At 39.8% G+C, this 25,903-nt stretch overlaps 1 protein-coding gene across 1 annotated transcript in view; it reads left to right on the top strand.

Moving 5' to 3' along the window:
* The first annotated feature begins 2,445 nt into the window (after positions 1-2,445).
* Positions 2,446-25,903, top strand: part of LOC134208727 (CYFIP-related Rac1 interactor B) — a 110,306-nt gene continuing 86,848 nt past the window's right edge. Inside the window, exon 1 of the mRNA XM_062684565.1 lies at positions 2,446-3,830. Within this exon, the coding sequence (XP_062540549.1) occupies positions 3,648-3,830 (183 nt within the window). The 5' untranslated portion in view covers positions 2,446-3,647. The remainder of the gene's footprint in view (positions 3,831-25,903) is intronic.

The following is a 25,903-nucleotide window of genomic DNA, read 5'->3' as shown; positions in this document are numbered from 1 at the left end:
GGAGAGCCGGGTGTAACAGCCGGGGTACGATTTTCAACAGATCCAGTCAATTTATTTGTTTTGCTGATGACTTGGACATTGTCGGCCGAACATTTGCAAAGGTGGCAAAAGTTGGACTGGTGGTGAATGCGTCAAAGACAAAGTACATGCTTGTGGGCGGAACCGAGCGCGACAGGGCCCACCTCGCCTCGATAGACGGGGATACCTTCGAGGTGGTCGAGGAATTCGTCTACCTCGGATCCTTGTTAACGGCTGACAACAATGTTAGTCGTGAAATACTAAGGCGCATCATCTGTGGAAGTCGGGCCTACTACGGGCTCCAGAAGAAACTGCGGTCGAAAAAGATTCGCCACCGCACCAAATGTGTGATGTACAAGACGCTAATAAGACGCTGTCCTCTACGGACATGAAACATGGACAATACTCGAGGAGGACTTGCAAGCACTCAAAGTATTCGAGAGGCGGGTGTTTAGGACCATCTTTGGCGGTGTGAAAGAAGACGGTGTGTGGCGGCGAAGAATGAACCATGAGCTCGCTCAGCTCTACGGCGAACCCAGTATCCAGAAGGTAGCTAAAGCCGGAAGGGTACGATGGGCATGCAAAGAGGTGTTCGCTTCTGATCCAGCAGGTAAGAGGCGGCGTGGAGCGCAGCGAGCGAAGTGGGCAGACCAGGTGCAAAACGACTTGGATGGAGAGATGGGGCCTCGAACCGTGTAGCGTTAAATTGTTGGTTCAGTGTTATCTGTTTAGATGTAGACTAAATAAATGAATAAATGAACAAGAAATTTCATAGAGCAAAAAGTGGGGGATGTAATGTCAATAGAAGAAGAAGATGTTACAAGATAATGTCACTTCAAGATCTCAAACGTTTGTTAACTGATTTGAGCTCTTTTGACTATAAGCGGAAGCTAAAATATTTTGCTTCCTAATATGTTGCTTTTTCTGCTATCGGATGTTGAATCCTGCGGATATCTCTGAAATTCAAACAATATGTACTAATTTGAGTTTCGAACGATTTTTTCAGGCATAAAAATCATAGTTATTTTTATCCAATTTAACTTCATAGAAATAGAAATTTTAATATGAACAAACAACTTTTCAAAAGTGTACGAAGGGTTCTATTCACTGTTGTAGGTGGATTAATTCGTTCATTTTCAATTTCCGGATGTGTCCGGTTTGAAGCCAACTTGTTTGCAGTCCTTCGCCAGAAAATAAATAATCCCCTCGTTGTAGGAAAAAGACCTTCAGCAATATTTTCATCAGTTTGCCATTCATTTCTTAAGGGAGCAAAGCATGAATGTGTGCGTGTTTCTTGTGCACTATGATCCAAAATAATATTAATGATTGAAAAATTAAATTTTGGTGTGATTTATAATAATGTTTGTATAAAATTTTTGATTATTTTTTTTTTTAAATCAGGTATCAAATAACTTAATGTTTATTGTGGGTGTATCCCTAAGTGTCGACAATGTCAGATAGCCTTGTTTTCTTATTCCACGTGAAAACTTCTTATGCTTATCTCACGCGAAAAGTTAAAACATGTTCTCTCAAATTTTAGTGTAAAATACGCATTATCCTGTGTTGTTGCTTGATAAACATGATGAAGGCGTAAATGAGAAATCGTGTAAAAATGATTTTTGTGTAAATTTGAAAGAAGTTCCTATAGTAATATGCATTGCATATAAACTGGGCTATTGTTGATTTTTCTCCACAGAACTACCTAATACTAGGGATCCTATAATGAGAGATATGCAAATACTTTTCAAGACGATTTAGCAACGCTGTTACTTCTGTTAGCAAACGATTCCAGCACTTGCAGCAGCGCAAAATGTTGAAGCTTGTATATGACTTTGCGTTTGATAACAATTTGGAATATGCTTGTCTGTCCACTAACAGTGTTTAAATAAGCATGATCACTAAAATAAAAGTGCAATACAAATAGGCGAAACACGATACATAAACTAGATTACTTCTACTCGCGAAAGTAAAACAAATTGTTTATTCGATGAAACTTTTCTTAAAATCTATCTCAATACCTCTCAACTTCGTCTCAATCTGCAACAATAACAACGTTCATTTGGCTCACGTTTTGACAGTTCGGCATCAACATTTCAAAAGGGCGAAACTGCTTTGGTAAACAAGAGCTTCTCACGTCGCTGGTGGGCTTATTTGAGCCCACCCACGCAATCCAACGCCACTGATGGAAGCAGCGAATCCTCTTCTATCAATCAATGGTGCTGGATGTTGTGGGTGGACTAAAATTAGGCCACAAGCGACGTAAGAAGCTCTTGTTTATAAAAGCAGTTTCGCCCTTTTGAAATGTTGGTGCCGAGTTCTCAATGCTCGATTGGCTTACAATGGCCGCTTTCGCATATCTCTCATTATAGGATCCCTACCTAATACTTTTGAATCAATGTGCGTCGTGGTCGGATATGCAACATGCAAGTGTGCTGTCCAAACACCACTGTTTACATTATTTTACTTCAGCGTGATAAGATTTATAACAAGGGATTTTTTTTTAAATTAAATGTACTGGCAAAAAATAGTGTGAAATTACTGTTGAAATGAAGCTGAATTAAGTGGCAATGGCATAAGAACATGATTTTTATGCTGACATTAACAAACCGCGGACATTTCGCAAAGTTTTGTATGTGTTTGTTATTTATAAAAGTTTGTGCCGTGGAATGAGAGAGCCTTGATTAGAATTTCCCCTCCATTCTCTCATATTTTCTTTTATTCAATGAATTTAATCGCGCTCGCAAGTGTGTGTTGGTAAACAAGAGAGTACGAACTGTCAGTGCTGTTACTTTTCCCTGCCAGCCATCAGCATCACAATCAACGCAATCCATCGAAGCTTGTGGTGGTGGCCCGTTTCGCATCAGCTTGATACGTGATCCGCGAGCCGAGCGGAGTTGAGTGCGAGAACAGTGGAAACGACCACCACGGACTGACTGGTGACTGCAGTTGTGTGGCGAAGTTCGCGAAATAAAGAAGCAAAATTTGATCAGCACTCGCGAGGGTTTTCATTCGGAGGCACCTGGCTTAATTTTTTTCCTGCAAACGAAAAGTAGTGAATAATCACTCGGAGTTCGGATCGTGTTCAAGAAGTGAAGTACCTAAGCAGCGTTTGGTGCAGCTCTGTTTGTTTGAATAATTGACCTCCCGCAGCTGCTCCTTGGTATCGGATAGCTGTAAAATATCTGGGCGCGGTGTCGTGCTCATTGGCTTCTAAGGCATTAATTTCATTGTGGAACTAGTGGAGGAAGCGCTGGAGCAGTGAATGTGCAGTGCTGTTCGTTGTGGGAGATTTTTTGTGTGGATCGTGGCTTGTGACGGGGCTTTTCTGATATCGAATCTGGAAAGAGCAGAATATGTGCGATAGCAGCTGAGTGATTTCCGATTAGCAGTAACACGAAAAGGGGCGTCGAGTGGTGTCTGGAGTGTGAAAAATATACAAACATAGCTGGAAGAAACCAAAGTGCGAGATAAGCGAGTGATATCAGCGTTTGGCTTTAGTTCGGAATTCCGGTGGTCATTATAATAGTAGCCATATAGAAAGTTGATAGGGCTGTAGCAACTGGTAAAGTATTGCAAAAATTTAAGTGAATTTAGTTCCCGAAAAGTTTTAAGGCACCAGACCGCTAACAATGGGGAAACTGCTGAGTTTGCTGGCTCGCGATGAGTCGACCTGCTGCACTCCAAAGACCTACGATGTATTCCTGGACTTTGAGAATGCTGCCCCCACCGATCTGGAACGTGATGTGTACGAAGAAGTGGACCGGGTCCTGAAGCAGTCGGAAATAGTGCTGGACGAAATTCAATGTTACAAGGTAGGTACGGATGTTTGGCTCCTTGGGGCATTCCACAAGAAACAATTTGTTGGGCTAGGATAGACCAAGTCACACAAAGGCTTCGTTTGTCCTGTTCCCAAGGACAAGTGTAGGTAGGAGCGATGAACCCGTGCAGGCGGGGTGGTCTCGTTTTCACATTGAGAGTTAAGAGATGAAAACATTAAAATTTTGGTCCTTATCCTCTCATGCTCATGGGGCTGTTGAATTTAATATTTTTGTCAGCTCAAGAAATTAAATAATTGTTAAACATCGTTAAACTTGTATTGTCTGGGTCATGATTTAAACGATAGTTGTTATTATGATAAATAAATTTAGGAAACGTTGCTTTATATATTGGTACAAGCATGTAACCTTCGGTGTTATCATCGGTCGCTACTAGCCCTGCTCTTGTCACCTACTGCCGTGACTGGATGCTGTGACCGAGAGAAAGGAATCAAGGATACTCTTACGTCTGTGCACGAGTTAATGACGGGTCCTTCTTTGTTGAAAGTGTATTGGTAGAGACGACCAGTTCAGTGGGAGAATGGGTTAATGGGATTGTTCTGAGAAATGACTTGAGTTTACCATTTTTGGTCCTGCATACTGGCTGAAGGCTAGGTGACCCCAAAATGAAGTAGAAGCAACGTATAAAAACAGATTAGAACCACTGTTGGGCTGCTTTGCTCAGTTCTAACGAGGAGGAAGTCACACCTCGTCGTAATGCTTACCTACTATGCGGAACGCTTTGACATATGACTAGCACTTCTCTTGTGTAGATCGTTATGCTTAGTGGAATTGAACGAATATAAATGCAACTCGCATGCAACGGAAGTCAATTGCAATCCATGCATTGGAAACTGGTAATTAGTTTATCTGAATGCTTTTTCTATTCAGAATGTTAATCTATTTTACTTAATTCTAGATATCCGAAGTTTTCTTGTGTGGTATTCTTTACTATTTGGAGCAAATTATAAGATGTGAAATAACAAAATATAATATAAAAAACTAATATAAAAAATATTTAAAATATTTTATAATTATAGTATTAAAAGCATAAAACTTTTTTTTTCGTTTTCTAGTAAGATATGTGATTATGCCTAAAGTTTTTTTGATATTTATTTCTGTTATTATTTATTGTCATGTTACCTCTTATTCATATCAAGTTCATAAGTTGATGCAAAAGTTTGCTTAAGCTTGATTTGGTAAAACTTTATGAATGACTACATCGCCACAAGCGTTCTAGCACATAGTTCTAGTACTTATGCTACTGCGAGTTCATGCAAGCTGCTGTTTTTAAGATCTTTGCTTCTGCTCGGGTTCTATAACAAAATGGTGTGGCGTTTGCCATATCACGAAGTATGCCATGCCATGGAAGAAGCCAAACACATGAAAATAGCAAAACAGTGCTTGAAAATGGCAGAATACGGGCAGTGATGCTAATGCTCATCTCATCATCTGGGGTAGCTCGGATATCAATCTTAGAGGCTCCAGCTTAATGGAATACTGAAGTAGTACCGAACTTTGTTTACTTAACATAGACAATCGTCCAACTTTTATGGTATCTAATAGAGCAGAAGTGTTACACATGACATGACTCTCTCCTCCAATTAAATCAGTCACGAGTTGACGAATTGGCATGTGTCAGATGAGGAATCCATATCTCACCATCGCTGCATCTACTTTGATCATTTGAATGTTACTTCGCAGACCTTGTGTTTTAGAAATCCTCGTTCAACCAACTGCGTTCTCTATACAGAGTTGCTCTCTTCCAAATTTCATGGATTCCATCCATTGAAACTCCTGCTGACTTGGATGATGCCGTTGATACTACATATACAACGTTGCATACATATCATGGAAGCTTTCGAAGAAGCTTGCCCTTTGCGTTCTGTGGAAACCTCAAGAGGAACCCCATGGTGGAATGTCGAATTGGCTAAACTTAGGAAGCAGTGCAGAAGGAGTTGTAACAGACGCCATTCAGCGGGGACGGACTCTTTTAAGTTGGCTGGAAAGCCTACAAGAAGGCTCTTCGATCTGCTGAACGATCCGGCTGGAAAAACCTTTGAGCAAATGTTTCCAATTGGAGAGAAGCCAGTAAGTTAAATAAAATTCTTGCGAGATCCAAGGATTTCCAAGTTGGCGAAATTCGCAAGCCAAATGGCGACAACACTTCTTCAGACGAGGAAGCATTAGAACACCTACTCGATACACACTTCCTTAAATGTGTCGATATAGCATCTTCGGATGTTCTTGATGTCATGTAGCTACGGGTCCTGGGTTCAGGTTCGTAGAATCATTACTACTGAATCGATTCAATGGGCTCTTAATAGTTTTGCTCCTTACAAATCTCCAGGGGAAGATGGAGTCTATTCCGTTCTTCTTCAGAGGGGTTTTGAGCATATCAAACATATCATGTTTTGATTTCCGTTTAACTATTTTCCATCAATTTGATCCAATTGTTCCTGCCTATCAAGTTAACCGTACGCGTGGACGAGTAATCAGCGGCTGACTCAAGTACAAAAACTGATCTCTGCATGGGACGCATACCGTTTTCATCATTCGCGCTAGTTTCAATCCGTGTTGCAGTTCGGATGAGATCAAACCATATTTTCATTTTTTCCAGTGGCGTTTCCCTCACCTCAATCTACCTGAGCACTGAGTTTAAATCTAAGGAAGTGGTGTGCGGAAATGCCCAGAATAACTAGATTTTGATTAGTATAAACGACTCTGATAATTTTTTTTTTCTATTTGGGCTGTCAAAATATCAAAATTTTCTCTTTTTGGGTCAGTGTACAGGTAAAAAGTGAGGTTACGCTACGCCACTGATTTTTTTTCAATATATATTTATATCTATTACACAAATTCATTATTTATGTCCGCCATTTTATCACCTCCTACGTCTGTGAAAGCTGTTTCGGTTCCGAGCGCTTTCTTAAGCAAAGATAGGCCTATTATACAATAAAAAAACACTTGTATGGACGTGGCCAGGTGTGTTGAGATAATCGAGTCCGCCTAATTGTAGATTTTAGCGGAATCTACAATGACCGTGGATATGTTTATTTCTGCAACTCCATCTACGATTTGTGCAAGGGCTCGTGCTATGCTATCAAACATGTTTTGATAAAACTTTTATTATATAGTTTTGCTACTGGGTATATTCCCATATCCTGGCGGGATGTCACAGTAAAGCGTTTACTCGAAAGCAATCATGCTTGGATGCGTTCTTAGATATTGATGGTGCTTCTGACATCGTGTCTTTCGATGCAATATTGGAAGCCGCACTTTGTCATGGGCTTCCTAATATAATAACCAAATGGATTCACCAGATGCTTAAAAACCTACATTTCTACTTGACATTACGTCAAGCATTTCATTCATTTAGTTTACATCTGAACAGATAACACTGAATCAACAATTTGCCGCCACAATACACGGTTCGATGCTGCATCTCGTTGTTACAGCTCATGGTTGATTGGGTCCTCGCTCCAAGTGATCTCACACTCGCGAGTAGTTTTCCTTATAGGACATTTTCAACACAATTCCCCAATAAGACATTTTCAACACATTTTCGGTAGTAGCAAACTATTTAGCTAATTTGATTGCCTAACGTTGTCCAACGTCTACCTTGTGCACAACCCTTCTGCTTTTTGTAGCGTATCTTTACTTCGGGCGTATCTTTACACTAAACTTTGAATTTCTCGTAGCGTGAGACTTATGGATATTGTTACTGGTATGTTCCGATTCTATCACGCTCCGATTTCGTCAACAAAATTATTCCGTTTTTATCAAAAAGAAAATTCAATCATTTTTTTTTTGGTTTTAGCTTTTAAAATAAAATAACTTGGGTTTGTGTCAAAACAGTTCAGAACATGTGATCTACCCGATCAATCAAGTTCTGAACGGTGTATCCGTTCATCGTTGAACATCCCAGCAGGTCTATTGATCCGATAGGATTTCACTCATTACTTCTTCAAGCTACTACAGGCCTTTCTGGTTCTCCAAAACGTCCTGGAGATCGGAACATGTGATCTACTCGATCAACCAAGTCCTGAAGGATATATCCGTGCATCGTTGAACATCCCAACAGGTCTATTTGGCCGTTCTATTTTTTTACTACAAGCTACTACAGGCCTTTTCGGTTCTCCAAAACTTCCTTGTGTTCAGAACATGTGATTTAGCCGATCAGCCAAGTCATCCCAGCAGGTTTGTCGAGCCGATAGAATGGTACTCATTAGCAACTACCAGCCTGTTCTGTTTTCCAAAACGTCCTGGAGTTTCGAACATGCGATCTACCCGATCAACCAAGTACTAAACGATATATCCGTGCATCACCAAACATCCCAGCGGTTCCATCAAGCTGGTTTGATATCACTTAATTCTTTTACAAGCTACAGTGGACCCTTCATGAGTTGATGTTCTAAGACTCGATATCGAATTGTTGAAACAAATGATGTCATACTAAAATATTTCACGGTCCTTTCGAACAATTTTTCAAGAACTTGGGTCCATATCGATGTTGAGGACGTTGCAAAAAGCCTTGGTTGTCCGGTAGATACTTTGGGTTGAACTTGTGAACGTTTTCGAGTACTTCGAACATCACGTATTCGAGAAAATTGGATTTACATGAAGCGCATGTACCTATTGAACTGGATTGGGTATATGCCGATGTTTAAGACATTGCATAAGCCTTGGTTGATCTGGTAGATACCATGTGCTGCAATCGAGAACGTTTTGGAGAACCTTGAACCTTGAAAATCGATCACTGTCTAAACGATCAAGATGACTTAACTTGATGGAGTGTTTAGATTTATTAAATAATGGGGTATAGTATCCAAATATTTCAGATTCACCTGCATCCTGCAGAGGCAAAATCTTCCCAAGGTTTTGGAATCTAGGTCTTCAGTTTATAGTCAAACTTAACCTCCAATATTTTTCCTGCGAAGCCGACATCCTGATAAACATTTTTGCTGAAGAAACTGGAGACCTAGCTCTCTTCTTTAATTTTTACAGCCAATCTAAAACGCTGGGCATATATGACCCATCCGCCCCGAAAGGGTTAAAGAGCTCAACTATTTTCAAATTTATTGTTATGTTATCAACGGATGCCACCTTACCTTAGGGAACGTCCATAAATTACGTCACGCTTTTAATGGGAGGGAGAGGATTTCTAAAAGTGTGACAAAAGGCCCTGGAAGTATCCGGAGGGTGGCCAATTCGATCGAAAATCGCCGAAATGTACTCCAGTGTACTTGTTTTGCAAAATCATGAAGTTTGACATGTCGCAAGATGGGTTCCAAGATTGAACAAAAATTGGCCACTTCCCCAAGGGAACCAGGCCCTGGAAGTACCCGGAGAGTGGTCAATTCGATCTAAAATCGCCGAAATTTACTCCAGTGTACTTGTTTTGCAAAATCATGAAGTTTGACATGTCGCACGATGGATTTCGAAGCCGATCTGCCAGTGACCATTTTTTCCGGGAGGGAGGTAACTCCAGTACTCCCCGGAATATATCCGGAACCATGGCCATTGCACGAAAATGTTGTGATCGATTCCAGAAGATTGCTTAAAAATCCGTTAAAAATTGGCTGAGCCGCGTGGCTTTAAATTTTGAGTTTTGTCGTAAAATGGTGGTTGGGGACGTACGTGTTACAAATGTTAGAACTTCGAACCAAAAAATTTAACATTTTCCCAGCAATATATCATTTTTACTAAAATTTAAGCTAAAAAAATCGTCGAAAAAAAATTATTCCGATTTTGTCACTGTTCCGATTTTATCAACTGAAACTCATGGACCGTGTTGATACAAACGGAAAATATCTGTACTAAAGAATTACGGCTCTTCAAAGCGTTATACATGACTGAGCCTACCGAATAAAAAACACAATTTTTTAAGACGCTGTTTGATTTTTGTATTTTTTTTCTTTGCTTTATAACGCCCGACGAAAACTACGTAAAAGAGTTCGATGTAATTAATTTGATCAATTATGTCATTGGTTTCAAACAAAACTGACTTAACTCATAATGTGAAAATTGTACGACAATTTAAAATTTTCACTTTAAAGCCAAAATTTATTCTTCTCATATATCCGATCTCAAAAGTAAGACTGGAAAAGGCACATCTTTTTAGTTATTTTGGTCAATCAGGGATTGGGAAGCAGTTTGATGTAATGAAAGTCGTTTGGTTGAAAGCCGAGGAATCATCTGCACTTTCACGAGTAATCATTGAGAGTTTGGAATAGGGCAGGTTTGTTGTAGGAATCGCTTTGGTGAACAATTCTCTAAACTACAGCAGAAAACATCGCAGTATCATTCAGAACTTCAAAAGAAATACAATTAAAATAATACACAGCACACAGTTCAACAAATCAGTAACATATAAAAAGAAACTGATAAAACACACAACAATCAACGTTTAAACAAAGCTGAAATCCAAAAAATATTGCGGAATTCAAAATCACTCAGGTAATTACAAAACAAAATTAATTACAACTGGATATAGCCACACACTCCAAACATGTCTAATAGACATTGTCTATAGAAACATATACGGAACTATTGTTGTTTTAATTTATCAGTAGCTCTTCTATAAATTAATTCAAAATTGGCGACATTAATACAATTTCCAACGATACCAAGTTTCCCCCTATGCGAATTTCTGGATCATGTATGATATCATATTTATATTGGACCGTTCTGCATGACAATCCTACCAAGCTTAGGACACTAAAGATTGACCAGTTTAATCACCTTGTAAAGGAATAGACACACAAGGATGGTCATTTGGTCTTACGACATTTGTTCCAATTTCAAGTTTGACACCGGCTACCATAGAGAAAAAAACCATTATCGAATTTTCATTACACGGATAAGGGTAAGGCGCAAGGGTGGGGGTCAATTCCCAGTGGATTTCCGAGGCGACAACTTCATTCTCGGGCAGAGGGTTAGCCTGTCATCATGATCCTGCTCTGTCCCTGTCGGGTTGTATTGTGGCGTGTAAATGTTGTTCATATTTCACAGCTTTTCGTAAGGGAAAAGTTCATCGAACGTAACTGGAGGCAATCGAGTGAAAGATACCCGACCAAAGAGGGGTGATGGTTGGTTGCTCGGTTGTAGAAGTAAAACAAATATAGACCAACATGTGGGCATAAAGAAATGGATGGAAAGTCGTTGAACAGTGTCTGGCGGAAAATCAAGCTAAGCAGCTCAACGAAATGGAGAACGCTTCGTCGGGAGCTTTAATGCTAGTTTGCATCGAAAGCTGAAAAAGAACGGAAAAAAGTAATTCGCGCTCAATGTGCTGTGAAAATTAGCTGCCGTTGTTTGGCTTTCTTGCGCCGTGCAGGTGCATATGATTAACCTCCATGAAGCGGAACTGAGCTTGAGATAAGGTGTATGTAGGCGGGTTTTCAATTGATTTGATGTCGATGAAAGGTGGATTATGTTCATTACCGTTTGACTTTGAGTATTTCATTATATGTGAAACTGTAACTTAAAATCCCTTCTCAATCCCATCTAACGGTGATGGTTCCTTTCTCGTGCATTTTTAACTGTTGAATTTATTGTTCAGGCTCAGGTGAGTATAACTTGCAGAAAAATTTACGGTAAAAAGAAACATATTTCTCGCGCAACATTTGAAAAGGGCCTACAGCCAAAACGTAAACATTGAGAAAATGCCGTTCGAAAAAAATGCATCACAATTTCTATTCCTATTTCCCAGGTTTATGATATTTTAAGCAGCAAAAGCTCCTAAAAGCACATAATCAACACTATCTATCCATCCATAACCTTAATTGCATCGAAAACATGCAAAAATATGTCGAAATCGTTAAAATAAAATTTTAAGTCTATTTTCATTTGTTTCTCCGGAATAGGCCTTCTTGATAAGTCATTCTGCATTTGCTTGTCATTCATAGACCCTTTGTTTATGGCATTTTTCGAAAGTAAACACGGGATAAGGCTTTTCGGGAGGGGAAATTTTCTTTCTCCGAGGTCGGGCCGATGACGGTTCGGAAAAAAATCCCGTTATCGGCCCGAAGTTGGGGAAGGCTTATCCCAGACAGAAAAAAACGAGTGGCTTGGCCGTTTTTAGGGTGGACCTACACATATTTTGAAAATAACACGTAATAGGCCCAATCAAAAATTAGTTTTTCCAAGTAATTTAATTGAAGATGCGGAACATTTTTATACTATAAGTAGCTATTAGAGGATGCTATCGAAGGGTGTTAAAATTGAATTTGTTTACTTTTCATTGTAGGCCCTAATCAATTTGTTAAGCGAGATTTTAGGTAAATTGAAACATAATTACTGCATATTTCCATTTTACACTATTTCGAGAAAACATCCAAAACTGTTTTTGAACAAATTAGCACCGAATCTTTCGATTAATTCGATACAGATCAATAGTTTTTACAACTGGGGTACTTTCAGTGCGAACACTGTAAGCAGTACTCCAAATGTTACATATGCAGTTTCGCAAACAAACGGTTCAAACATGGTTAGAACAATCATATTGTTGCAATTTGACACAAACGTAAATTATGTTCGAATCAAATATGCCCTTCAAGTTGTTTCAATCGACGGATTGTTTGAAACAAACATAGATATTATTGTTTTGGTTCGACCGCTCATATTTAAAATCAATTGTTCCTATATCCTGGTACCAATTGACTACGTTTATACTTAAAATACTTACCTTCTCGTAAGTGACTACTTGAACACGATACATCACGAAGAATCATCTCTGAGGCAAACACAACACAGTGAGCCTGGCCGCTTTGAAGTTTATGTCAACCCTCTTTTTACGTCACTTATGGGGAGACGTGAAAAGAATATGTAAAAAGAAGTTTTGCTTAAGGTCACTTCTCACGGAATCCAAGTTTCAAAGTGCTCGCGTTTTCGGGGACACACCAGTCGATACGGAAGCAACGCACAACTGTCATTTTATTATTTCACGCATGATGCGACGCAGCAAAACTAAATCAACCGAAAATGACAGTAGTGCGCCGCTTCCGTATCGAGAGGTGTTCCCCCGAAAACGCGAGCACTTCGAAACTTGGATTCCGTGAGGAGTGACTATTTCCCCACTTAATTCATTGATCTTTGAACGCTTTTAAATACGATGCATAATTATAACAATCCAAAGATCCAAATTGGATATGTAATTATCACATTAGGGGTCTCCAGTGGTCTTGTGAGCAAAGGCGTAGGATTGCCAATCCGGAGGTGGCAAGTTCGATTCTCGGTCTGGTCTAAGATGTTTTTGGGTTGGAAACTTTCTTGACACCCTGTACTTGCCACAATGGCGGGTATAGAAAAGCTTTCAATTACAAATTTCATGGAGTTTAGGGTTCCAGGCCTAAACATCTATACGTATTTTGGATATGATACATGCTCCCAGCGGTCTAAACATCAATATCCCAACAATGTGTTCCATTCTAGTCCATCCAAGAACTGGAGTTCAGGCCTGAAGGTCAATACGCGGAACGAAAGCTCTATTTTTTTCCTTTAAGAAAAAATGCAGCATACTCTTTAGTGATCATTTGAACCAAATTGGGTACTAAAATGCAGAATCGATATTCGATTTTCTTTCAGGGAACGATGAAGCTAATAATTTTGAACGCGTCAATTCTGACAAAGAAGTCAATGTTCCTTTCGTTTAATTTGTAATTTAAAAATAGATGGAATATGCTTCCTCGACATTTTTCGGTCTTGTTTGGCGTACAGAATGAAATGGTATAATTTGGTTCAATCGCACTAGCAAAACACCGCAGGCTCAACCTTTGACAGTTAATACATGGACCTGACGTTTAAGGTTGATGGTTCATTCGTTCTGGAATGTTGCCTTTTCAGCAACAAAAGTTACTCAGCCCAAAATATGTCTTAAAATAGGTCAAACACAAAAATATAATTTTTACTGACTTAGACTTTTACCAGAATTTATATAACAACGGTTCATTTATTCTTGACCGATGCACTATCGTTGGCAATAAAAAACGAGGTAAGGCTTTAGGACCCAATTGGATATCAATTGAATGCATGTTCTATTCCAGGCCATTCAAGAATTTCAAGAATTGGAATGGACCACGTCTAAGGAAAGGTCTACTTACTCCATTCAGAAATGCAACGATCATTTGAACCAAATTGAGTACATGTTCCATTCCAGGCTATCCAAGAATAGACCTTTCCTTAGTTTAGCTTAGTTTAGACTGACTACATATCAATGGTTGCTACTCCGTGATTGATCAGAACTGGTGCAAATTGCACTTCGATCCAATTGAATAGTGGTTGGGATTTACCGTCTATTCTCGAAGTGCACGTTTCAGCAGCTCGCAGCTCGGAAAGGGAAGGAATGTTATTGTGTGGTTATTGTTGCTACTAGAGACCAAGAATACCTCTACATCTCCACAATTACCACGGGAAGGAAGTTGTGTTATTTGGGTGGGGTAATCACTAACAAAGATCGGGATCCACCATGGAAAGTGATGTGACCTATGCAACTTCTATACAACAGTATTAGCATTTCCTTATCTTGTTCAATTGTTCATCCTTCGCGAGGATAAACAATCAATCGCTCAAAGTGAGTGATTGTTTATTTGAATATTGGATTAAGAGCCTGCGCCATAATTTATTTAACGTAATGAAAGTAGAAAAGAATCGGAAATAAAATTGAGAATGAGGATATATTTACGGCTGTTCAACCACATAGATAGTAATCGGAAAGCTAATATCAATCAGTAACAATTATTTTATCTTAATTTGAGTTTAAATAAGAATGAACAGCCTAACATGTTTTGTGAATTTACGTTTATTTTACATGTCGTTTATTTTTCATCACTTTTGTGTGGGTTATGAATATGTTTTCATTCCCAAAGAACCCATATTTTTTAAGCCACTATTTTAAAAATCAAAAACAAAAACCAAAAAGGTGCTGCACGTGTGAACCGACCTGATTCATCCTATGTTCTTTCAAAATCGGGCCAATCTTAAAATACAGCACTTTTTCGATTTTTGTATTAAATTTTAAAATGTAACGCGTAACGAAACATCTATTTGCTTCTTTTAGAAAATTTGATCATTTGGACCAAATAGGATGTGAATGGAATGCATTTTCCATTCATATTCAACGTGCTTTTAGTGACCATATGAATAAAATAAGATTTCATTTCTTGTTTATTGCTTATCCAATTCGATTCTATATTTTACAATAGGCATGTACCATTTACAAAAGAGATAACAGCCCTTTGGGCACGCGTGACGACCTCAAGGCCTAAGCTTCAGTGAACTTTTAAATGAACTGGAAAATAACAAATCTGACAATTATTGTATAAAATCTTAGCATATACAATTCTGTAAGCTTTATATACAGATATTATATTAAAATAAAATAAATCTGTAAGATTTCAATACAATAATTGTATTAAAACCAGCCAAAATTTTATATGTCAAATTATTATATAGTTTCTGTAAGGTTCTTATTAAATCTGTCATCCACTGACTGGTTGGATGTATGGATAACTCTCAGAATAAATAAAAAAAGGCCAACAGCTCTCAAGGAGGATGAAACAATAGTTGAAGGTGTATCCATTTTTGTCTTTCTCGTTTATATTGAAGTATACATAAATGCTATTGGATCACTCCAAAACCTACATTTCGGTAGAAGGTCAGTATTACTTTTTGGTACTTTGCATTATCCGAATTGCTCGCAATAAATTGCAATCGTGTTTTTCAGAAACTTCTGCATATGCAACATTTAAATGTTCGGGATGAAAATAGTAAAAAATCTATCCTTCTAAAGTTCTAATTTGACCTCTCATATGCAGGGTGGCCAGTAAGTCGGAAAATCGGGAAATGCTGAAGATATGCGGGAATTGAAAGTCCATGTGGGAAATGCTGGAAAAAGTCGGGAAAAAAGTCACCAAGTGTTCATTTAATTATTTCATGTATGATTATTCATTTATTATTTTAAATGCATAGGCTTTTCCACGTAACGTTTGAAACTATTCGAGGAACTATCCGGCTTTGTCAGAAGTATAATGAAAATGATATTGAAACAAGATTTTTTTGATGTTGAGTCTAGAAATCTTCTCGGTAGTGATGATGAAAAGCGCCACCTACGCAGAAGGTTTCTGGGACTAAGAAATCTCCGAGAGTCCCAGAAAAAGCTAATAAGCATTTTGCAGCTTTTGCAATTTATGAAGAAGGTGCTTGTTTGATATTTTCTGTTTGGATACTTGACGACCGTTGTCGAGTATATCCAATATGTTCGATTCCAGGCACATTCTCAACAATCTCTGGTCATTCGTTGCTAGCATCTTGATTTTATCACATGGTATTTCTGTACAGGAGGAGTTCTTTAGATTCAGTATACACGGAAACAAATGCATACCCACAGGCATGAATAAAAAATCATGAAATCATGAATCAGGTCAGTCCATGAAACCATGATTATAATTCATGATTTCAGGAACATTATTCATGGTACTAGGCAATCCTTATCAGTTGACAGTATGCATAACCGGTTATACTTCGAACACACCATTCCCAAGAAGCAAGGACGGCTGAGAAGTAACACGCCGAACTCTCGCTCAGTGTACTTACTTTTACTTATGGATCCTGTACACCTCCGGTGGTGCAAAGGGCCGACTTGAAAGATCTCCATCCTGAGCGATGCCCGGCTATCGCTTTAACCTGTTGCCAGGTTAGATTTCGGTCGACTTCTTTTATTTCTTTATTGAGGCTTCTCCGCCATGAGCCTCTGGGTCTGCCTCTGCTGCGATGTCCCGCTGGGTTCCAGTCTAATGCTTGCTTACAGATTTCGTTTCCGCCCCTACGTAGAGTGTGGCCGACCCAGCCCCACTTCCGATCCCGAATTTCTGTTGTTATCGGCCTTTGGTGACAACGACGATGGAGCTCGTTGTTTGAGATCCAGTTGTGAGGCCACCAGGCCCGAATTATATACCGCAGGCATCTGTTAATGAACACCTGCAGCCGTTGAGTGTTCTCCACTGATACACACCATGTTTCGCTAGCGTATAACAGCACAGATTTCACGTTAGAGTTGAAAATTCGTATTTTGGTGCGTTCACTTATCTGCCTGTTTTTCCAGATATTTCTTAAACTCGCAAAGGCAGCCCTTGCTTTCTTGATCCGTGCGCCTATGTCGATCTTGGTACCGCCGTCTGACGCCATTTGGCTACCAAGATATTGGAAGCTTTCAACATTCTCCACTGGTTACCCGGCTACTGTGAAACTGGAAGGAGTCACCGTGTTTACATCCAACGATTTGGTTTTGTTGACGTTGATGACTAAACCTGATGAGGAGGAGCGATCAGCAAGGTCGTTGAGCTTACTCTGCATATCAGAGCGCCGTTGCGCGAGTAGTGCAACGTCATCCGCCAATTCGAAGTCGTTTAGGTGCTCCATGGTTATAGGCTGCCATAACAGCCCGCGGTTTGGTTCACGGTCAATCGCATCTACCAGAATCTCATCGATTACGATGAGGAACAGTAACGGTGATAGAATACATCCTTGCCTCACACCAGCTACGACCCGGATAGGGTCGGACAGGACCCCATTGTGCAGCACTCTACACGAAAAGGCCTCGTACTGTGCTTCGATGAGGCCGATAATTTTCTCAGGAACCCCCTTGCGTCTCAGAGCGCCCCACATATTCTCGTGATTGAGACGGTCGAAAGCTTTTTTAAGTCAATGAATACCAAGTAAAGGGACTCTTGGAATTCGTTGACCTGCTCCAAAATGATGCGGAGCGTGACAATATGGTCCACACAGGATCTTCCGGCACGGAATCCGGCTTGCTGCCGCCGGAGAGTCGCATCGATCTTCTCCTGAATCCGGGCTAGGATAATTTTGCACAGAACTTTGAGAACGGTACACAGCAACATAATGCCTCGCCAGTTATCGCATACAGTCAGGTCACCCTTTTGGGCACCTTTACTAAGATCCTTGCATCCAGTCGACCGGGAAAGTTGCGGTGTCCCAGTTATTATGAAATAAACGATGCAGTAGTTGAGCAGATGTCATGGGGTCAGCTTTGAGCATCTCGGCTGATATGCGGTCGACCCTGGGGCTTTATTCGATTTCATGCTTTGGATGGCTGTTTGAATCTCTAGCAGTGATGGAGCTTCGGTATTGACGCGTGTTATACGTCGGATCCTAGGCAGATCATGCCGAGGTGGTGATGGCCTGGCTGGCACTTGAAAAAGTTGTTCGAAGTGCTCGAACCAGCGTTTCAGCTGGTCAGTTGGGTCGGTCAATAACTGATCATTCGCGTCTTTCACAGGCATCGTTGCATTCATCTTCGCCCCGCTTAAGCGTCGTGAGATATCGTAGAGGAGGCGAATGTCCCCGGTTGCGGCGGCTCTCTCTCCTTCGTCGGCCAGAGAGTCTGCCCACGCTCGCTTGTCCCGTCGACATGAGCGTTTTACTTCCTTCTCAAGAGCCGTGTATCGTTGACGGGCTAAGACTTTTGCTCCTCTGGTTTTCGATCGCTCTATCGCGGCTTTGGCTTCTCTTCGCTCCTCTATCTTCCTCCAGGTCTCATCGGTGATCCATTGTTTTCTCTGGGTGCGTAGTTCGCCCAGATTGTTCTCGCTGGTGGCGATGAAGGCATTCTTGATGGCGGTCCATTGGTCTTCCACGCTGCCACCTTCCGGAATATCTGCAGCACGCGTCTCCAGTTCTTCAACGAAGGACCGTTTCACCGTGGCATCTTCCAGTCGGCGTGTGTTGAATCGTCGTCCAACTCTTTCCTCCTGCCGACGAATCCGCGCAATGCGCAGGCGTATTTCGCCGATGAGGAGGTGATGATCAGACGCAATATCGGCACTACGTTTATTCCGTACATCAAGAAGGCTCCGTTTCCATTTTCGGCTGATGCAGATGTGGTCGATTTGATTTTCTGTAAAGCCGTCACGGGAGACCCACGTGACCTTGTGAACCGGTCGATGAGGAAGAGCGATCCCCGATCACAATGTCGTTATTACCACAAAATTCTGCGAACAGCTCTCCGTTTTCGCTCATTTCTCCGAGACCATGGCGTCCCATAATGCGCTCATGGTTCGAGTTGTCGGATCCGATCTTCGCATTGAAGTCGCCCAAACAGATCTTGATATCACCCTTCGGAATTCTATCTACGACGGCATTGAGTTGACTGTAGAAGTTCTCTTTGTCTTGCAGATCAGCAGCATCGGTTGGCGCATAACATTGGATTATAGTAAGGTTTCGGACCCGTGTTCTAAATCTGGCAACGATTATCCTTTCACTTATAGGTTCCCACTTCATAAGCGCAGAGTGTGCCTGAGCGCTTAGTAGGAAGCCAACTCCGCGATGCCGGGGAGCGTGTTCACCTCGTAAACCAGAGTATAGCAGAACTTGTCCCGACGGCGTTCTGTGTTCTCCAAAGTTTGGCCAACGGACTTCACTCAGTCCCAGGATCTCAAGCTTCATGCGGCGTGCCTCATTGGCAAGTTGTGCCAATTTACCCTGCTGGGCTAGGGTTAAAACGTTCCATGTTCCTATTCGTGTCCGTTGTTTCGCGCTAAGAGTCGTCGCCGTAAAATCAGTCCGTATTCTTTCATTATCGGATTCGACTCTCGCTCAGTGTACTCAAGTTCAAATCCCCTGTTGAACATTTTTTTATTCTGTCGATCTTAACAACCAAATTGTAACGCATTGGTAGCGTTACGCGAAAACAAATCATGAAATCATGATTTATATTCATGGTGTATTTTCATAGCATGAAAACACGACGGATTCATGGAATCATGAATTATTTTCTCTTTTCTGGGAACGGATTTTTACCCGTGTAATAGTATTTGTTTGTGAACCAGCATTAAGGATGAAGGAAAAATTGCCATAAACAATAAAGAATGATGCCATAATAAGATCACATATCCTGATCTGGGCCTGAGCAATAGTAGAAATAGTCAAACCCGTAATAATGCTCTGATCAAGGTATAATAAGTCTCAAGAATAGAAAATAGATTGAGGGAAAAAATAAAGATAGGAAACGAGCAATGAAAAACATGAAGGTTATTATAATTATTATCTTAGCTAAAGAGCTTAGCTAAACATGAAGGTGTTGGAGATCATAGATGGCAAAATATTGGCAGATGCAAAAATGTTTATTCGCAATTCTTCAATTTATTTTTGGTTATCTCCAGATCAACATTTAAAAAGAATGTAACAGACAAAACTTATTTTTCCCGGTTCCTCGTCTACATACATCGACAAAGAACTGAAAAGAATAAATTTGGATTTCTGGTTATGCGTGTGGAACTGAAGTCATAAGCTGTCTCTAATAACTTTGAAAAAATGGTAGATGCTTTTGTGATCCATAGAAAACAACCCACATTAATCCACCTTACGTTGGTGGTGCCTTTCTCGCGCATTGTTAAAAAAGTATTAAGAACCCATTTTTCAGGGAATTCTTGGATGACCTAAAACAAAACAGTCATTGAAGGCGTATCCAGGCGTACGGGTTGAAAAGAGAATGAACCATTAAAAACAGTTCTGTAGTTACGCGTGTAGATCCGAGGTCTATATTCCAGTAATTTTTGGATCATTAGCATAGGAACAGCTATTGAAGGCGTATTTAATATTTGGTTTATTGTATCAAATAGGGCATGAACTATTTAAAAAAAAAAACAGAATAATCCACCTAGCGGTGATGGTGTCTTTCTCGTGTATTATAAAATGTAACAAGAAAGCACATAAGAGAGGTCAAAATTGCACTTAAAGGAGATAGATTCAGTTATGTTCATCAATTCACATTTATTTGCGTTCATTTAAATGCATAGCAGCAGTTTTTGAAAAAAAATGGATTTTGAATTTTTTTTCCAAGGGGGGACTTTAGTGAAAAATGAGATAAAAAACAATGTTTTTTAAATATCTCCGGAACGCAATGGACGATTGGGCCAATTTCCAATAGAAAAAAATTAGGGAGGATTCCGCGTCGAATGTAATCTGCATATCGGATAAGGCTAAGTGCAAAAAAGTGTGTCTCACATTTTTTTGTACGCTTGCACATACATATAATATACATACATACACACATACAGACATCATCTCAATTCGTCGAGCTGAGTCGATTGGTAAACAAACACTATGGGTCTCCGAGCTTTCTATCGAAAGTTCGGTTCTGGAGTGATCAAATAGCCTTTACGTATACTTAGAATACGCAAAAGGTAAAAGATAACAAATCTTTGGTTACGTGTGTGGGTTTCAAAGCCTATATTCCTGGGAAAGCCATCTAGTAGAGCATGTAAACCTTAAACCCTATACTCCAAGAAATTCTTGGATAACCTGGAAAGGAACAGCTATTGAAGGCTTATCCAATTTGATTAAATACATAAAATAGGGCATAAACCGTTTTCAAAAAGAGATAGCAGCCTGATGATTACGTGTGTAGGCCTTAGGATCTACACTCCAGGGAACTTTTGGATGACCTGGAGCTGGAACAGTTATTGAAGGCGTATCCAATTTGGTTAAATAGATTAAATAGGGCATGAGCCATTTTCAAAAAGACATAACAGTCCTTTGGTTGCGCGTAAAGAGCTTAACTGCCGTAATCTGAAAAAGTGACGTATGCGCCATTTTACAACGTACATGTTTTCCATTTTTCTGTTAAAGAGTACGATGAATACTACTCGTTAACACCATTTTTGGAAAATGGCGTATACGTCACTTTGCCAGATTACGACAGTTAAGGACTATGCTAGGGTTCGTTCACAAATGACGTAACGCTAAATTTGATGATTTTGGACCCGCACCTTCCCACTCGTAACACTTTTTGTATGGAAGGTTTAATTTTTTATTTGGATCGTAACGCTTGGCCTGACCCCCTCCCTCCCCCTACAGCGTTACGTAATTTGTGAATGGCCCCGTACAGGGAATTCTTGAATGACCTGAATTTGAACAGTTATTGAAGGCATATCCAATTTGAATAATTGATCAATTAGGACATGAACCAGGTTTTAAAAGAGATATTAGCCCTTTGGTTATGACTGTAGATCTTAAGGTCTTGGTTACGCGTGTAGACTCCAGACATCATCCATTCTTGGATGACCTGAAATGGAACATTTGTTCTTGTTCTTTGGGTTTTTAAGAGTGCATTCTTATAAGTTTACTTTTGGACGTCAATAATGCTTAAAATTTGTTTTACGTCACGTGCCGTCAAAAGAGGGACGTAAAACGAAGTGACGTATAAAAAAGTGCCGTAAAAAGAGGGTTGAGTGTACTTCAAATCAACAATATTTTTGCATTAATTTATGAATGACAATATTCATTGTTAATACAACCACAAATAGAGTTGAAGAAACCCAACTGTGCTTTCCAGCTGTCACTATCAAATAATATATCAGAAAACAACAATACTCATGGTTGCTTTTTTCTTTCGAATATGCTGCGAAAGTACTTCATCGGCTAAGTGATGACCAAGGAATGTAATTGTCGCTGAAAAATGCAAAAAACAAGCGACAAAAGAGAATAGCGATAACTCTTTGTCCTCATCTGCAGAGGATAAAGACATTGTTGCGTTCCATTTTATTTGCAACAAACATGGAGAGGGAATTGTTGTGAACTTTTGAAACTGCGATAACTTGTATATTACTGAAATAAAACACAAATCATGTCAACAGATGGTTAAGTATATGTTTAAACTATGATAACTGATACTTATTTAACCAAAAATCTCATTGGAAACCGACTACTTCTCAAAATGCGCGGCAGGCGATCATTGTCCTATTCTGTTGCAGTTTGGGACAAACGCTTATTGCGAGTTGAGTTTGTCCCAACATTTACAAGAGAGGACAATGTTGTTGTCATTGGCAATGTTGTTATTTTACATTCCTTGGTGATGACATAAAAAAGAGAAAAAAGTGATAGAAACTAAATCGAACTCCTCTACTTCTGATCCATGCTTACTTCATGTAGGGAGGATGATTTATCTTGATCAGTTTATACAGTTTTTCCATATTAAGAAATGATTGTCAAAAGAACGATATTAGGCCGATACAAATATTAATAAACAATTATGTCTCCTAATTCTCGGCAATTTATTTGCTGATTTTCAGCAACTTTGAAAAAAATCTAGGCAATAAACATGTTTGCTGTGACTCGGCTGTGCGAATCTCGGTAAAAGTTTAGCAAATTGCTGAGATCCCGGTAAAAATCATTATTTTTTGGGGTAAAATCAAGACAAGAGCAGAAGATTAACCATTTTTGAGTCGAGGTGCAAAATCACGAATTCTAGCGCGATACGCAGCAAATTGCATTCCACTAAGCCATTTTTCTAATAAAAAATCCTTCAAATGTACGCAAGAAAAGGGCTTGTTCTACGTCCAATGGATATTGTTCATCATGAATCCTTGGAGCAGTGTGTCTAGACTCTAGACTATGTACAATCCATAATCATAGAAAACTGAATTCATAAAAATCATACTTGCATGGCTTACTCACAATAATAGCTATGACTAGCTCTGTCTCCGGTATCAATTACACACTTAATATCGTGTCAGGGGCTTGTTGCCAAAACGGATACAGTTTCACCCTCGCTAGTTCCATTTTTGGCTGGTGAGGTGGTACGGCGGGGGGCGCGTTCTGATGCATATTGGCACACGATATTTGATACACTCGAACCCTCCAAGTTGGAGAGGCCATCCATGGGCATGGCAAACAATGATGCTCGATTTCGATCCACTAGCAGGAAAGAAACAACGGTGGCCTAACAAAGAAACACGCGATTAGTGTTTTGGAAGCCATCGGAAAGTGAAACCCACACCCATATGATGACTGTCGAATTTGAAGCCAGTGAAAACGCGAATGCAAAATTGAAAGTTGTCAATTGTGAAACATTCGATTATTTGGTATTTATTCTGATTTTCAATCGTATCATATTGCACCAAACGGGAAAAAAGAATGAAACAGCTGAATGGTTCTCTTGAAACGATTAAACTGAAGGTGCAAAATTTTCCACTTTAGTGACACTTACAAAACTAATCAATCTTCCAACAATTAAAATAGCATTCCGCTTTAAACTATAGCACTATCGACACAAACCCCCGTAAGTTAATCAGTCACGGTTGACATGTAATGCACACACAATAAAAAGCAAAAGACAAGAGCAGAAGAGGAAGCCACATCACATACTAGAACAGTAGGTCTTCCTATTTCACATCTGTAGAAATGTGGGAGGTCTGTGCAGTAGCAATATACAACTTGTTTGATTTTGCTTTAGGTTTAACACTTATTAGAAATTAGATATAATAATTTAAAGCCCCCAAAATTGAACATTTTTCATTATTATTCATGAAAGTGTTATCTTAAGAACTGTATTTGAAATACCCCAACTTGAAGAAAGGGTGGCCTGATTAGAATATTTATGAAATGTAAATTATAATATATGTATTCTTACATTTTCTTTCAAAGCGGAAACCTCTTTGGGTTAAATATCAAAAAAATTCTGTCATAATCATCCGTTGAATTGTGAAAATAATTTGGATGTTCAGGTCAATAGGTAAGGGCAAAAACCATAATCAATCATGGTCACTAAATCCAACTCTGCTCATTACATACTGTAGAAGTGAGCTCGGTGATCTCCCATGCCGTAGGCTGGTTAAGTTTAAACCGCATCGTCAACAATAGAATGCCGTGACGTGGTCGCTGCCGGGGTCGTTAATGAAATTATTTTATTTCATTCTATTCGCCTGTCCCGTCTCATGTCATCGGCCGCCGGTAGCGGATCTGCTGAGTAGCGAACCTGGCCGCCGATATGGACTGTGTGTAGGTATTAGGTAGTCATCACGTTAACGTTAGCATATTGTCATCATCATCATTCGAGCTCGATGCTTGTAGGTATGTATGACTCATTCTTGTCGTGGCAGTGGTAAGCAGAGAAGCCAGATTCGGGATTGGGTTTTGGATGAAGGGTACCTACGAGAAATGTGGTCATAAATATTTCCTTGAAATTCGCAATCGCACTAAAAACTTATCAGACAAAGTTTAAATTTTGATAATAAACACTAACCATAAAATGAGCATCTGAATTACGGCTCCTGTTAACCCTACGCCATTGCTCATAAAGCAAATATCCTTGTCTGATTAACCAAAACCTCTACAGCTTGCATGGACATGTTTGAATGTCTATGCCACAACATATTTCTAATTGATAATATTGAAAACTTATTTTCAATACTTTTCCGGTACAACAAAATAGTTACGCACACTATCGTGGTGCGTAACCTGTCCACATGAACATCTGCTGCAGCACCATGCGTCAGACTCGATCGATTGCATGCAGGGAAACTAAAATAAATGTGGTTCGTGGTGGTAGCCAAGTAGGGAAAGTTCAAAGTTCCGCTGCAGTGTTTCGTGCTTCATTCAACGTAATGTAACTTGCGAAATGTGTGTTGCTGTGTCTAGTGCATAGCTAATGAAGTCGAACTGCATTGTTCGAAGGATTTTTTTGTCATGCTATATCCTGAATTCTAGGAATGCAATTTGAATGTTTATTTATACGGATAGTAAGAAACCAACCTCAAGTTCCGACAATAAACCTCTGGGTGACCTACTTCTTTGAATTTCAACTTATTTCACTTTAAAATCACACCAAATGATGTTCATGATGATGAGGATGGGGTTGATCACTGCGTCGGACGTCGTTGTCGACACACTGCAATCCGCTCCAACCTAGGCCAAGAACCGAGAACAAGGCAAAAGCAGCAAGTAGCACGATTTGCAATCTAAATAATCGAGATTTTCTCCAATCTCCCCATCATCAGCAGAGGCAACGGGGGCCACCGCAGTCAGACAGTTGAGCTCGCACTTATTTACTCACTTTCTTTGTCCGTTGGTGTTTTGCTTCCAGTGAGTAGCTGGTGGCGTCGTTAACGGTGACTACGGTGGGAATCGACATATAAAATGTAGAGTGGAATCCCTGAACTCGGAATGAGTTCTTTGTTCCATATGTTTGCATGAGCAGCGAGGATGTCGGTTAGTTGCTGTAGTCAATGGAAATTTATGCGAAAAGTGTTGATTCTAGTGAACGGTGCATGGTC

The sequence above is a fragment of the Armigeres subalbatus genome, chromosome 2 (genome assembly GCF_024139115.2).
Source record: "Armigeres subalbatus isolate Guangzhou_Male chromosome 2, GZ_Asu_2, whole genome shotgun sequence".
In the NCBI taxonomy this organism is placed as follows: domain Eukaryota; kingdom Metazoa; phylum Arthropoda; class Insecta; order Diptera; family Culicidae; genus Armigeres; species Armigeres subalbatus.
This window is presented reverse-complemented; position numbering and strand designations above follow the sequence as displayed.